This window comes from Pleurodeles waltl, chromosome 5 (assembly GCF_031143425.1).
Source record: "Pleurodeles waltl isolate 20211129_DDA chromosome 5, aPleWal1.hap1.20221129, whole genome shotgun sequence".
NCBI lineage: Eukaryota > Metazoa > Chordata > Amphibia > Caudata > Salamandridae > Pleurodeles > Pleurodeles waltl.
The window spans coordinates 113,061,537-113,076,309 of record NC_090444.1 but is presented as its reverse complement, the minus strand read 5'-3'; the positions used below and the strand labels follow the sequence as shown (position 1 = coordinate 113,076,309).

At 43.5% G+C, this 14,773-nt stretch overlaps 1 protein-coding gene across 1 annotated transcript; it reads left to right on the top strand.

Annotated features, from left to right (window-relative positions):
- The first annotated feature begins 2,157 nt into the window (after window positions 1–2,157).
- LOC138297216 (syncytin-2-like) lies at window positions 2,158–14,227 on the top strand. The gene is made up of 2 exons (XM_069236702.1): window positions 2,158–2,228; window positions 11,558–14,227. The coding sequence occupies exon 2, from the start codon at window positions 12,695–12,697 to the stop codon at window positions 14,084–14,086; it is 1,392 nt and encodes a 463-aa protein (XP_069092803.1). The 5' UTR covers window positions 2,158–2,228; window positions 11,558–12,694; the 3' UTR covers window positions 14,087–14,227.
- Window positions 14,228–14,773: the final 546 nt, after the last annotated feature.

Here is a 14,773-nt window from a genome sequence, read left to right as displayed (position 1 = left end):
TTGAAGATTTGGGCCCGTATTTATACTTTTTGACGCTAATCTGCGCTAACGCAGTTTAGCGTCAAAAAAATTAGCGCCGGCTAACGCCATTCTGAAGCACCATGCGGGCGCCGTATTTATAGAATGGCGTTAGCTGGCGTTAGCCGACCGGCGCTGCCTGGTGTGCGTGAAAAAAAACCACGTACACCAGGCAGCGCCGGCGTAGGGGAAAATGGCGTATGGGCATCTAAAAATGGTGCAAGTCAGGTCGAGGCAAAAAAATCGTCTTAACCCGATTTGCGCCATTTTTTTACGACGCCCATCCCCCATCAACATGACTCCTGTCTTAGCAAAGACAGGAGTCATGCCCCCTTGCCCAATGGCCATGCCCAGGGGACTTCTGTCCCCTGGGCATGGTCATTGGGCATAGTGGCATGTAGGGGGGCACAAATCAGGCCCCCCTATGCCACAAAAAATAAAAATAAAAATACTTACCACAACTTACCTTTTCTTCCCTGGGATGGGTCCCTCCATCCTTGGGTGTCCTCCTGGGGTGGGCAAGGGTGGCAGGGGGTGTCCCTGAGGGCAGGGGAGGGCACCTCTGGGCTCCTTCAGAGCCCACAGGTCCCTTAACGCCTGCCCTGACCCAGGCGTTAAAAGAGGCGCAAATGCGGTGTTTTTTGCCCCGCCCACTCCCGGGCGTCATTTTTGCCCGGGAGTATAAATACCACGCACATGCCTCGGAGTCATTTTTTAAGACGGGAACGCCTCCCTTGCATATCATTAACGCAAGGGAGGTGTTCACGCCAAAAAATTACGCTAACTCCATGAACTTTGGCGCTAGACGCGTCTAACGCCAAAGTATAAATATGGAGTTAGTTTTGCGTCGAATTTGCGTCGAAAAAACGACGCAAATTCGGCACAAACGGAGTATAAATATGCCCCTTGGTTCTTACTCAGGTTGTCTTGTTTTGTTATGGCAAAGAAAGAGGAAGGACTAAGGCCACAAGGACATTTATATGGACTGTAGATTGAGGATTGATCAGATTATGGACTACTGGGAATGTTGGGTTATTACGTTTTTTTTGTTAATTAAACGTTTATTGGCTGCTGTAACATTTATTATTTTACGCATATTTTAATACGTTTAGTTATTGCACTGGTCACGTCTCGTTTTATCATGGATATCAAGGTTTGTGTGGCATCACTTTCTTTGATGTCATTAAGCATGCTAATCAACACTTACTCTTTAAGAATTTTCAGAACTTGAGAGTTCTGGTAAACAAATATTCCTGTCACAAAAAATCAGGGATTTGATGTCTGATCACCATTGGTTTGTAGTTGCCCATGGCTACAGCCCCCCTGTCCCCACCTCCCCAGGGGCCGCCTTCCCACTTATTGCAAATCTAGACGCACACTACTAGAAGACTTCTTTGGCAAGGTTATTATGGAACTACTATTCTTGTAGTACAAAAACAAGCGCAGTATGCTGATTTATTAGCACCAGAGGCAATCGGTTTTCACAGTATAGGGAGCTTTTCCTGTGGGCCACGCCAAGATTGTACAACTAAGGAAGTAAAGCGGGCTCACTGGACTGATCGTCGCCAACGTCATCCTGCCAAGACACCACGAAAGTGCAAAACAGATTAATAAGAACAATTATTATTATAACACAAAAAGTAGGAGTCATTCGATGGCCGGTATTGAAATGACAGAAAATGCACACACGTTAGTAAAAGGTATGGTGATGTAATCAAAACCCTACGAAGGCAGGATGTGATTACAATTGATTTTTAAGACATGACAAGTCATAAAACTCGGTCGGATAGATTGTCCTCGGCAAGACTGTAAACAACCCGACAAAGAGGATGGATAAAAAAAAACGCTGTCTTCCGATTGGCTGCTGATGACATCAGCCTGTAGAAGGGGCCTATGGTGGATGCTCCCGCCCGTCCGTGCCGCAGGAGGGGTGACGTCAGCCTCGCCGGTCGCTGATTAGCCAGCTGGTTACAGCACTGCAGGGCTGGACAGCTGGAGGGCGGGGCTTAGCAGATCCCTTCGGCACGAGCCGGAGCGCGGAGCCCGCCTGCTTCTTCCTCTCCCACGCACGCTCCCTCCCACGTGCCCCTACTCCCGCCTACTCACAGGTGCCCTCCCATCTCAGATCCAGCAGGAAGCGGGGGACACAAGTAGTTATTGTGAGAACAATGTCAATTGGGAACCAGGAAGTTCTATGACGAGAATATACGGTAGTGGCATTCATGTATTTCAGTCCCTTGCGGGGTGCCGAATACTGGTTAACAACCACCTTATCATTATTTAAAAAAATGAACAGCACCGCCAATTCTACAAGTCGGTCCAAAATCTCCTTCTTGGTGTTGGCAGTGCTTAGGTATTGGCACGTATGTTCAGAGTCCACCGCTGTAAATACCAAAGCGTTATGAAATTGACCATAAGGTCAAAGGTCTGATTTAGAGGTTGGCGAAGGGATTGAGAGAGCGTAGTTTACATAATCCATGCTAACATGAAACGTATATATATTAATGTGTAACAATGCTGCCTAGTAACTATAATAATAGCGATATTGCTTAAGCGTGCACCTGAATTGTGACCATGGTGAGTGGGCATCAATGTATACGCAGAATTAAATAATGATGAATAAAATGTTTTTATGTTATGTCCAACTGAGCTATATTAACCTTTTGCATTACTGAATCTGTATTAAAAATCCTCATAGGCCTTAAATTAGCGTAAGCTGCAGATTAGCTGCTCGGCTCTCATATTAAATGCATTTCTCTGTTTTCCAGTGTGCTGACTCACAAGGGGCCATGACCCCACCATGTTCTTTTCTTTCTAGCTTGGAAGATGAATGTAACCATTTAAGATCCGTTCCCAGGCGCATCTTCGGTGCCCTGGAATAATTGTTATAAATGAATTGAAACGAGTGTAGATTAATGTAACGTACAAGGTCACTCAAACCGGGACAATGAAGAACTGCTGACCAAAAGATGTACAAAGAATTGCCAAGAAGATGAAGTAATGCCGGATGTGCCACCTCTAAAGACGTCAATTATGAAGACCAATCAAAACCTCATAAATAATATGGGGTGAAGATTTGGGATTACCCAATGTGTTATGTGATAGGCTAAAGATAGTGGGGTTAGCAAGTGTCCAATAGAATTTTGGGGGAATGTACTACGAAAAAGGGATAAAAACCCATGTCACTAAAAGGTCATTAGAATTATGTAGGGAATGCTATTGATTTTATCCAGAAACTCTGTCACTCTGGTGACTTGAGACTTATTAAACCATCCTCACCCATAGACGGCCCATTTTACACTTTTCCTCCTTATGAGGGAAGTGCCCCTATGCCTTTTAGTTAAGTTCTGACTGATGGTGTTTTGACTGATGTCCTGAAGACGAAGACTGATCCTGTATGCTGACCAAATCTTTGGAGGGTAATTATGACAATGCATTTGTGATTTGTCTGTTTGCTTTTCCTTTCTAGGTACCAACTGCTTGCTTTTGACAAGAGACCATAGCTAGATGTTGGTGTTCAAAATTGTTTTGCATGAAGCCCAACATGCTAATGATAATTAGCGGTTAGGACAGGTGTTCATCAAACTGACGCAAATAGACAAACGACCGAGACTATGCTTTGTTGAACTGACGAGATATCAATATTCTTCTATATTTGATCTATGTTGACGCCGTGCTATGTTCTGATGTTTGTGATTCTTGCCTTAATGAAATCTTACCAAAGCTGCCATATAGTAACTATGCTATTGTGTTTCTTGGTTTTGAGATTAACGCACTTAATCTTAGATTGTATCTAATAGGGAATAACATTTATAAAATTCTACTAAAAGGTGTGGTTATTCATGGCTGAAAGGTCATGATTGCGTCGATGTAATTGATTAATGACTTTGACCAAAGTGAAATTTATCATTGTGATAAATATTGATGACATTATTGATATATTGATCGACATATTGATTAGCTATCTCGTCCTACGGTGTCTCTCAACTGGGTCAAAAGATTAATTGGCCTAAAACGAGTCCTAATGTGTAATAAATTAACATAGAGGGACGCGTTAGCAGTTCTGGTAGCAGAGCAACGGTTTGGCCCTTTGGGGCCCTAGGACGGAGAATAATTGTTTAATTTGTTTTTCTCTGATAATGCAAGTTGAAAGTATGATGTGTTTCTAAATTCACCATGACTTTCCCGGGATCTCGGAGCCTGCCTAAGTGAGTTGGGAATGTTCTCGGCGTCATAGCGTGTGTGGTATAGGGTTTTGCGCTTGCTCAGCTTATGCATTTTTGCAGGTGAATTGTGAAGTTTGTGTGTATTTAGGTCAGGTAAATGTTGTTTTAGTAGGAGTGGGCGTACTCCGCAGTATGAGAGTAGGGAAGTCGGCGTACTTCACATGAGTGTGGCGCTTTGTGCTTAAAAATGATCCACGTGGTTGGTTGTTTTGTACGGACCCGTTGTTGTCTAAGACTCCGGAGTATATTGACAAGTGCAGGAGACACTTGGGGTTATGTTGTTATCTGTAAGGTTTAATAGGTCAATCGGGCGTGGTTGGCAAGTCAAGTTTGAGTCAAACTGTATTTGTGAAACCTTCAATGGAGATTTGGCAAGTTCTAAAGTGCACTAGAACGAACCATTGACAAGTCGAGAGTAGAATTTGCGGGTCGACTTCTGCTTGCGTATGCAGGAGCTGAAAAGGAGAGAGTAGCGGCCGAGGCTTCAAGTGAAATCTCTGTAAAGTTCGGAAGCGAATGTTACCCTTCCTGTAGTAAACCGGCAGATTTGTATTATCATTAAAGGTGCTCTCAATAATATTGCATTCATTTGTGTGAATTCAGTGAGGGGCGGACGAGCCGCAAGACTTTGTCAGCTTCAGTGTGTGAGTGTGACGTAAGTGGTGCCGCTCTGAGATAGGTCAGTTGTCGAGAGGGGTCGCGCACGAATTGGCTGACGTCCGTGAGAGGCAATAAGTTGAGAAAGGTGGGTGAAGAGTGTCCTGGGAACTAAGTCACTTTCTGATTAAATACAAATAAGAGAAAACCGTAAAAATGAATTTTGTCAAGGCATTTAAGAGCGCTCTGAAAGGAGATGCATATATCATGGCAACTGATGGGGAGCCTACACCGCCTGAGGGTACTCCAGCTTACTTGGTTATGGAGGAGAAGGGTGTCGCGCCCTGTTTATGGATGAAACAGTGGTGCAAATTAACAGAGAAAGAGGGATGTTTAGCGTTCCCAGAACATGGAACGTTCAATCCGAAGGTATTAGAGAATTTAAGGTGGATGTTAAGTACACAAAAACCACCTCCGAGGCCAGCTCAATATGAGGCTCTAGCGATTTGGGATTTGATGGCTCTTAAACATAGACAAGAAAGGTTCCAGAGAAGGCTGAAAAGGGCAGAAAAATCCTATGCAGAAGCCAGGTAGGATAACGAGAACAAAATGTGGAGACGGGGAATCGTTGACGGATTAAAGTTGTTCCCAGCAATAGCTGAGGGAGAAGAGACGCAGGGAAAGAAAGCTTCCTGTAAAACAGACAAAGACTCTAGTAAGTCTAAGGAAACTAAGAGACCTTGGGAAGAGGAAGACGATTCAGATGACGAGGAATTCATGGACCGATTATTACATGATCGCCCGCCACCTTATGCAGTGAGCGACAGTGTTCCAAGCACTAGTGTGGGTCCTGGGAACCAGACGCAGGAGAAGGGAGTTACTGATACGGTACAGACTAGTGATACGACTTCGATACAGAATGGTGTCAGTGTACCCACTGCACCAGACATGCAGATACAGTTACAACCTCCACCGCAGATACAGAGAATCTATCCAGACGTCCCAGTACTTGAGACTACTACAAATCTGATAGTGCCACCAGACCCGATATATACAAAATCAAGGTTAGTGCAGATTGAGTCAACTCCGAAATTGCTGTCCCAGCCGCAACCACAATTGATACCAGGGTATAACCCAGTGGCTGGTCCTCCATTAGTACCGCTCCCGGGTACTTTGGAACAGACTTATGGAGTTGCTGCTCCACGGAGTTTGGGACCAGGTCAGACACCTGCTGCAATATCATTACCAGTCACTGTTGGTCCGCCAGTGCCATTATATGTACAGGGCAAATCTGGCATATGTGACCAGGGAGTAATGACCCAAGATGCGATAAGAGGAGAGTCTATAGGAACTCCCCAGATAATGGCCCCAGGAGAACAAGCGGTTGAAAAGCCGAGGTCCTTAATAGACCTAAGCCCAGTAGAAGCACCCTTGGAAGCAATGCGTCAGACAGGGTTAGGGGTTTTAACTCCGCAGACGATAAGTACAAATACTTCACAGTCGCCAATGATACATGCAGGGAACATATCACTGCAGGGTTTTACAGTGCAACAGTTGAATGAATGGCTAGAAAAGACTTATACTTCACAAAAGACTACAGTGACTGCAGTGGAGCCGGGAAAGGTAGGGCAAGAAGACTGCCTAAATTTTGTAAGACTGGGAGTGAAAGCTGCTGAATTAGTGGACGGGACCATGGGGGTAAACAGATTAGAGTCATACACTGAAGCGGAACTGAGATTCCTGTGCCCCAAGATTACCAAAGAATGGGCAAGGTGCATCAGAGATTAGCAAACCTGGCAGACAAATACAACATTGACATTGAGAACACTAAACATTTGAAAAGAAGCTACAGATTAGACTTTGATTTGAAAGACTTTAAGTACATGAGGTCTGCCGGAATGAAGGCGCATTAAAAAAAATTATTGCAAAGTGCGCAAATCAGGTGTGCGTTAGAAAAGTGGGAAGGCAGATGGGCAAAGAAAAGAGATAAGGAGAAAAGTGACAGTCCAGGGTCGAGTCAGACAAAAGCTTCACCCGATACACAATCGGTAAAAATACTACCTATGAGAGAGACAGCTGGTGGTGTTTTAATTCATGTACCGTGGTCCAGAGTAGACATCCTATCCTTTACTAACGATTATCCTAGGCTGAGGGAGAAACCGATCGAGTGGTATCAGCAAACCGACAGGTTCGTGAAACTTGCAAAGTGTCTTTGGGAAGACTTGAATACCTTGTTTGAGATCATTGTTCTGCCTGACTTGTGGCTTGAGTGTAAGAGAGGGGTAGACTGGCCAACGAAGGAGCCGGCAAGGGATAAGGTGACCGGAGCTCCCTCTGAGGAGGTGATGAAGTACTATCATAAAGTGATTGAGTTTCTGAAACAAAAGGTGTCGCCGAAGGTGACTGATTGGCAGAAAATCAACCGGACCTCACAAGAGGTTAAGGAATCTATACATGCTTATTATGAGAGATTATTGAAAGCATTTAAACATTACAGTGGTACTGAGACCATCGAGCCGAAAGACATGAACCATCTCGTGTTTAGATTTGTTGAAGGGTTGAGACCAGAGGTCAGTCAGATGATTAAGAATCATTTGATTTGTTGGCAAGCAAAGCCAATTGATGACGTGTTGCAGTATGCGAAATACTGTAGCTACGAAATTGAGCTGAAGCAGAAAAAGCTGAAGGAAAAAGTAATGGTGATGCAGATAAAGGCTGCATAGGCAGGAATACAGGGAAATGAAATTCAACAGATGATACAGCAGCAACCGCAAATGAATAGTGTGTTTCAGGCGCAACCGAGAGGTCGTGGCCAATGGTTTGTGAATCGCGGTCCAGACTTGAATACCGTTGTGGTTCAAAATGATGCACAAGGGATGAAAAAGATGTCACCATGTCACGCGCGCGGGGTGTGGGGCACTGGAAATGGGAGTGCCCGAATGTGGTGCAGGATGGTGTCGTTCAACAAAGCACTAATGTCGGTACATTGCAACATGTAAGAGGTTCAAAACTGAGACATCAAAATCCGAACTTTCAAAATAACTTGGTACAGATGCAAGGGGTACAGCCCATGCAGCAGATGCAAATGCCGCGTGTTCAGCCAGTACAGATGCAACAAGTACAACAGCAGATTCCCATGGTACCTAGACAGCAAATGCAATTACCAATGGCTCCGATGGGACAGCAGCAGGTGATGCTTCCTCAACAGGTCACAGGTCAGATAATGAGTCAAAATAATACAGTACAGCAATTCCCATTACGAGGTGAAAATGGCATGAATGAAGAGTGGTCGGATGACAGCTCAGATAGTGAAGAGTGCAGGCTTGCAGCATCCTTAGAGATAGACCAAAGGGGTCCCTATGTGGAGGGAAAGGTGATGGGTTAAAAAGTTTAATTCTTGGTTGATACCGGAGCTACACGCTCTACAGTCAGGAGTGCGGAGGTTCCAAAACTACCACTTTCGGGGCGTACCATAAGGGTAGTCGGTGTAGCAAACCAGTACCTGACAAATCCGATTACAGATCCAGTGCAAGTTGAGATCGGTAACTTCCAGGGACTGTATAGGTTTGTAGTCTGTGATTCAAGTCCGGTATCCCTATTGGGAAGGGACTTACTGTGCAAGACAAAATGTTCAATTACCTGTTCTAATGATGGAATTGAAGTACAGACAAATAGTGATGATGAAGGAGATGAAGGTCAGTTCTCAGAGGAAGAGACAGGGACGGCAAATGAGGATTATCCTTTGATTACCTTGTTTCCAATGCTTACAATGATTGACCTACCTGTCGAGTTACAAGGCACTGTGACAGAGAAAGTGTGGGATTTGACAGGAAAGGAAGTGGGACTGATAAAAGGTGCGGAACCAGTTAAAGTACAAGTGAAGCCAAATGCAGTGTTTCCCCAGGTGTCACAATATCATATTGCACAAGATGTTCTTATTGAAGTGTCACAAATAATTGCAGATTTTCTGAAACAGGGAGTTCTGAAGGAAGTGTTGAGCAGTCCATGTAATTCTCCGATAATGGGTCTGAAAAAGCCCTGTGGGAAAGTCCGAATTGTGCAGGATTTGAGGAAAATAAACGAGATTGTGGTAAAATGTTGCCCCATAGTGCCAAATCCAGCAGTGATCATGTTTCAGGTTCCGTGTGATGCTGAGTGATTCACCGTTATAGACTTGTCACAAGCTTTCTTTTCGATACCTCTTCACGAGGACAGACAATTTTTGTTCAGTTTTAAATTCCTGGATAAGGTCTACAGTTGGTGCAGAATTCCTCAAGGGTTTTCTGAGTCACCGTCCATCTTCAATCAGATATTGAAAAAGGATTTGGAATCCTTAGTACTGCCTTTTGACTCGACTCTAGTGCAGTACATCAATGACTTACTGATTGCATCCAAAACAAGGGATAACTGTAAATATGACACAATTGCCTTACTGAATCATTTGGGAAAGAACGGACATAAGGTGTCTCCCAAGAAGCTGCAATACTGTCAGAAAGAGGTGAAATACTTGGGACATCTGATTGAAAGAGGGTCCAGGAGAATATCGAAAGAAAGAATAACAGCCATTCTGCAAATAAACCCCCTAACGACAAAGAGAGATGTCAGAATGTTTTTGGGAATGGTGGGCTACTGTCGCCAGTGGATACCCAACTTCTCGATTATCTCAAAACCTTTGATAAAACTGACAGGTAAAGAGATCAAGGATGAGCCGTATACCATAGCTTTGTCCAAAGAAGAGCTTGAGTCATTCATGGAATTGAGAGAGTGCATGTGCAGGGCACCAGCTTTGGGTATGCCTGATTATACGAAGCCTTTTCTACTGTTTTGTCATGAACGTGACGCTTGTTCTTTGTCTGTCTTGACACAGGTCCATGGACGTGCAAATCGCCCTGTAGTGTATTTTTCAGCTACCCTGGACCCCGTCGCAGCATCCTTACCGGGTTGTTTGCGCGCAGTCGCAGCAGTTGGTCAGAGCCTTACGCAATGTGAAGGCATAGTGATGGGATACCCACTAACAGTAATGGTTCCACATTCAGTTGAAATTTTGTTGGCTCGAACCAAAACCCAGCACATGACAAATGCTCGACTTACCAAATATTAGACAATTATACTGGGGTCACCAAATGTTTCTCTGAAACGATGTACTGTGTTAAACCCAGCAACTCTACTTCCTGCTGAAAGTACTGAAGTCAATAATGAAGAAGAATTTGAACATGATTGTCTTGAGGTAACGGAACTATGTACCAAACCACAACCTGATATTCAAGACACACAGTTAAAGGAAAATGATTGCATTATGTTTGTTGATGGATCTTGTTTGAGAGATTCCATCGGAACACTGAGAGCTGGTTACGCTGTATGCACTATAGCTGGTATCATTGAAGCTTCCTGGCTCGAGAAGGTGTTTTCCGCACAAGTGGCAGAGTTAATTGCCCTTACCAAGGCATGCCACGTAGCTGTGAATCTGAGAGTCACTATCTATACTGACAGCAGATATGGATTCGGAATTGTACATGATTTCGGCCAACTGTGGTCACAGAGAGGTTTCATGACCTCTTCTGATTCTCCTGTGAAAAATGGTGAACAGATAAAGGATTTGTTACATGCGATTCAGTTACCTCTTGAAATTGCTGTGGTGAAATGCAATGCTCACGTTAAGTCACAAGACTGTGTCTATGGGAAACGGTTATGCAGATCAAGTCGCAAGGCTTTGCGCATTGAACTGTATATCGTTCAAGGAACAGTGGGAATTGTTACCGCAAACTGAAAATGACACATGTTTGAACTTTGCATTAAGGGTGGTTGATACCCTAGATGAGCTAAAGACATTACAGGGTCATGCTAGCACAGAGGAAAAACGTTCCTGGCAAAGAATGCAATGCGTACAGAGGGCTGACGATTTGTGGGTCTCAGAAGAGGGGAAATTAGTTTTGCCAAACAGCCTTCTGTCACAATTCGCAAGGTTATATCATGGACAGGCACGACTTGGGAGAGATGCAATGATCAGGTCATTCAAAATCGATTGGTTTAACCCAAAGTTCAGACATGCCGCAGAGGTTACCTGTCACAGGTGCATCATCTGTCAACAGATGAATGTTGGAAAAGGGACTGTGGTAACTTTGAGCCATATTGGGAGAGCTGGTGGTCTATTCAGCAAAATGCAAATGGTTTTCATTGAGATGCCTGTTTGTGGATGATTGAAGTACATGCTGGTGATTGTATGTGTTTTCAGTCACTGGATTGAAGCCTACCCCACACGTAGAAATGACAGTCTCACAGTTTCAAAGCTGCTTCTTAGGGAACTAATACCAAGGTTCGGGTTTCCGGTCTCTATAGAATCAGATAGGGGCAGACACTTCGACAATGAAGTGATTAAACTTCTGTGTGCCACACTAGACATCGAACAAAAGCTGCATTGTAGCTACCGCCCTGAAGCATCAGGACTAGTAGAACAAATGAGTGGTACTCTGAAGTCAAGAATGGCAAAGATGTGCGCAGCTACCAATATGAAATGGCCAGATGCATTGCCCTTAGTGCTGATGTCAATGAGGAACACCCCTGATAAGAAGACAGGACTGTCCCCCCATGAGATCCTCATGGGCAGAGCTATGAGGTTGCCAGCAGTACCTGCAAATGCTCTAGTGAATATCACAGATGATATGGTGTTGGACTACTGCAAAGGTTTGGCTGACGTAATTCTCTCTTTCTCTCACCAGGTAGAGGCTAACACATTGCCACCGATTGGAGATCCAGGTCATACCCTGCAGGCCGGTGACTGGGTGGTTGTCAAGAAGCACGTGAGAAAGTCGTGTTTGGAGCCGTGCTGGAAAGGGCCATATCAAGGGATCTTGACAACAACCACTGCTGTGAAATGTGCAGGCGTTCCAAATTGGATACATGCCAGTCACATAAAGAAGGTAACGTGCCCAACTGACGAGGAACTTGAAGTTTCCGGCACAACAGTTCCAGGAAGAGAAGTCTCAGGGTCAGAAAATAGCCAAGAAGGAACTGAGACTGTAGGAGAGCCCACTGAGAACAGCCTCGTCCCTCTTACAGTGAATGAGTTTGAGAGAGGTGACAGAGTGCCTATCTCAGTAGAGGCGGCAGGAGAACTAAGTCAAGGAGAGGTTCTCCCAGAAGTAGACGGATACGGGTTAGAACTCGAACCCGTTACAGATCAAGAAGAAGAAGAAGAAGAGGGGGAAATAATAGAAAGAGATCAGAGTGTACCAGCATCCCCTGAGCCAGTTGCAGGTCCATCAAGTGAAAACACCATATTACAAGAGAAGGGTGCTGTCCAGCGTCCTGAAAAGACAAATCGGAAGAAGACGCATAAAGGTGATAACTGGCCAGAGAAACCAGTTCTAAGAATAAGAAGCATACCAGGTGAAACAATAACAGAAGAAACTGATACATCCCGAGTGGAAGATCTAAGTGAAGGAGAACTGCAAGGTGAACGAAGATTGAAAGGAAAGAGAGTCGCAAACAGAAGATATACAGGTCCTTAATGGACGTATGCTACAACATCTGAATGGCAACAAGAATGCCTAGCATTCTGTTTTGATCGAGAAGTACCAGGTCAATACTACGGTACCTGAATTAACTCAAAGAAAAGACTTTGTTGAGAATCAAAGCTGAGGACCAAGAGAAAGAGACTTATAAATTACCAGATGTGACATTAGAACCTGATTTGACTTTAAGAATCCTGATTGTGACAAGCTGCTAACCTAATTTGACAAAGGGGACCTGGAGCGAGTGAAAACGCTGTAAATACACGCAAAGAGCAAGAGAGAAAAAGAGTTCTATATCATCCTCGAATTAACTGTTATTCTGCTATCTGATTCTGTACAGACATGGCTTATAATAGAGGTAGTAACAAGAAAAGTAAGGTGTGTGGTTGGTTAAGCCTTATAATAGGTATTGTGTGCACAATAATAATTGTGGGAGTGATTGTGGGAATGCCGTGGTTAGATAAGAAGAATATTAATGCTACTTCAAAACTGGAAACTGCAACACTAACACCGTGGGAGAGGTTTGAGCAGGATGCAAGACACTTGCATGAGGGAACTAATTCAAAGGGGGAACTTTCTACTAATGTCTTCTATTGCTTGCTGAATGAGTATGTCGAGACCATGGATGCGAAAGACTGTTATGTGTGTACCAAGATTCCTTCATCTGTGCAAGAAGGGGTTACCTATCATAGCCTTCCTCTAACATACGGTATTAGCTGTAGTCTGCTACTAACCAGATTTTATAATCAAGAGCATGTACAATACTTTTATTCAAATTTGGATGTTGTGTTTTCCTTTGTGCCTGTGATTGAGTTCTTGAACAAGCTAGCTAAGGAGCATGATATAAAAATAGTTAGAGGTTTCTTCGAACCAACGCTTACATTCGGAACTGCTTATGCACATCGCAACAATCTGACCTGTTTGCTGTCACCTGTAGAGAAAAGCTTCTTAGATCACACTGATGATAGACGCAAAGCATTAAAAGAAAGATTAGAAAAAGGATTAGAAAAACGCTCATATGCAAATGATTACGCTTACACTGCAATCAAGACACAAGGCAAATTAGCTATAGATGCATTACATGTAGGAAGGCTTTGTATATATAGGCCAAAATCTGAGCAAGACAACTTGTTTGTGGGAACGAGTGAATGTAGACATCTGTTTTTGTTTCAGAGTAAATGGACATTTATGTTGAATGGACAGGATCCAGCGATCCCTGGGATCTATTACATCTGTGGGCTTAATGCTTATTACCGTCTCCCTAAGGGATGGTATGGGACATGTTATTTGGGAATAGTTTTCCCAAAGATATACCAGATTGATGACTTAAAACAAATACCTAAAACGTCTGAATTACAACATACTAGACAGAAACGAGAATCAGTGGCGGCTGTCATTGGTGATATATTTGGGGCTATAATCCATTCAGTAGGGGTTATTTTAAACTCCATGAAAATTCAAAAGTTGTCTACTATTGTGGACAACATGCTGACAAATTTTACAGGGGCTATACTCCTGATTGATACTGAACTTGCTGCAGAAAGAGCTATGACTCTTCAAAATCAGCTTGCTTTAGACATTCTTTTGGCAAAGAGTGGAGGGGTCTGCAAGATGCTCAACGAGCGTCATTGTTGCACGTTCATTCCAGATAATAATATAAAGATTAGAAGTATGCTTACTAACCTAACTAGAGATAGTACAGATTTGAAGGATTTGAAGGAACTTGGAGTTTGAGAGAAATTTGGAAAGGGAGTTGCCAGAGTAGGGAGCTGGTTTACCAACATTTGGGATGGGGTACTTGCAAAAATACTAATGGGTCTGTTAATTGTTCTGGCCTGTCTATTAGGATTATGGGGAGCATGCAAAATTAATGATAAAATTAAAAGAAATTGGACAAAAAGAACCAGGAGAAATGAAGAAAGTGAAAGAGAGAAGATGTTCAACGAAATTTGGGAAAGTTCACGCAAGGGACAAGATGTTGAAATGCGCATCATGCGTAAAGTGAAAAATTGAGAGAAAGATTGAAAGGGGAAGGTTTATATGATGACATGCGTCATCAGAGGAGGGACAGAGAGCGTAGTTTACATAATCCATGCTAACATGAAACGTATATATATTATTGTGTAACGATGCTGCCTAGTAACTATAATTATAGCGATATTGCTTAAACATGCACCTGAATTGTGACCACGGTGAGTGGCCACCAATGTATATGCAGAATTAAATAATGATGAATAAAATGTTTTTATGTTATGTCCAACTGAGCTATATTAACCTTTTGCATTACTGAATCTGTATTAAAAATCCTCATAGGCCTTAAATTAGCGTGAGCTGCAGATTAGATGCTCGCCTCTCATATTAAATGCATTTCTCTGTTTTCCAGTGTGCTGACTCATGAGGGGCCATGACCCCACCATGTTC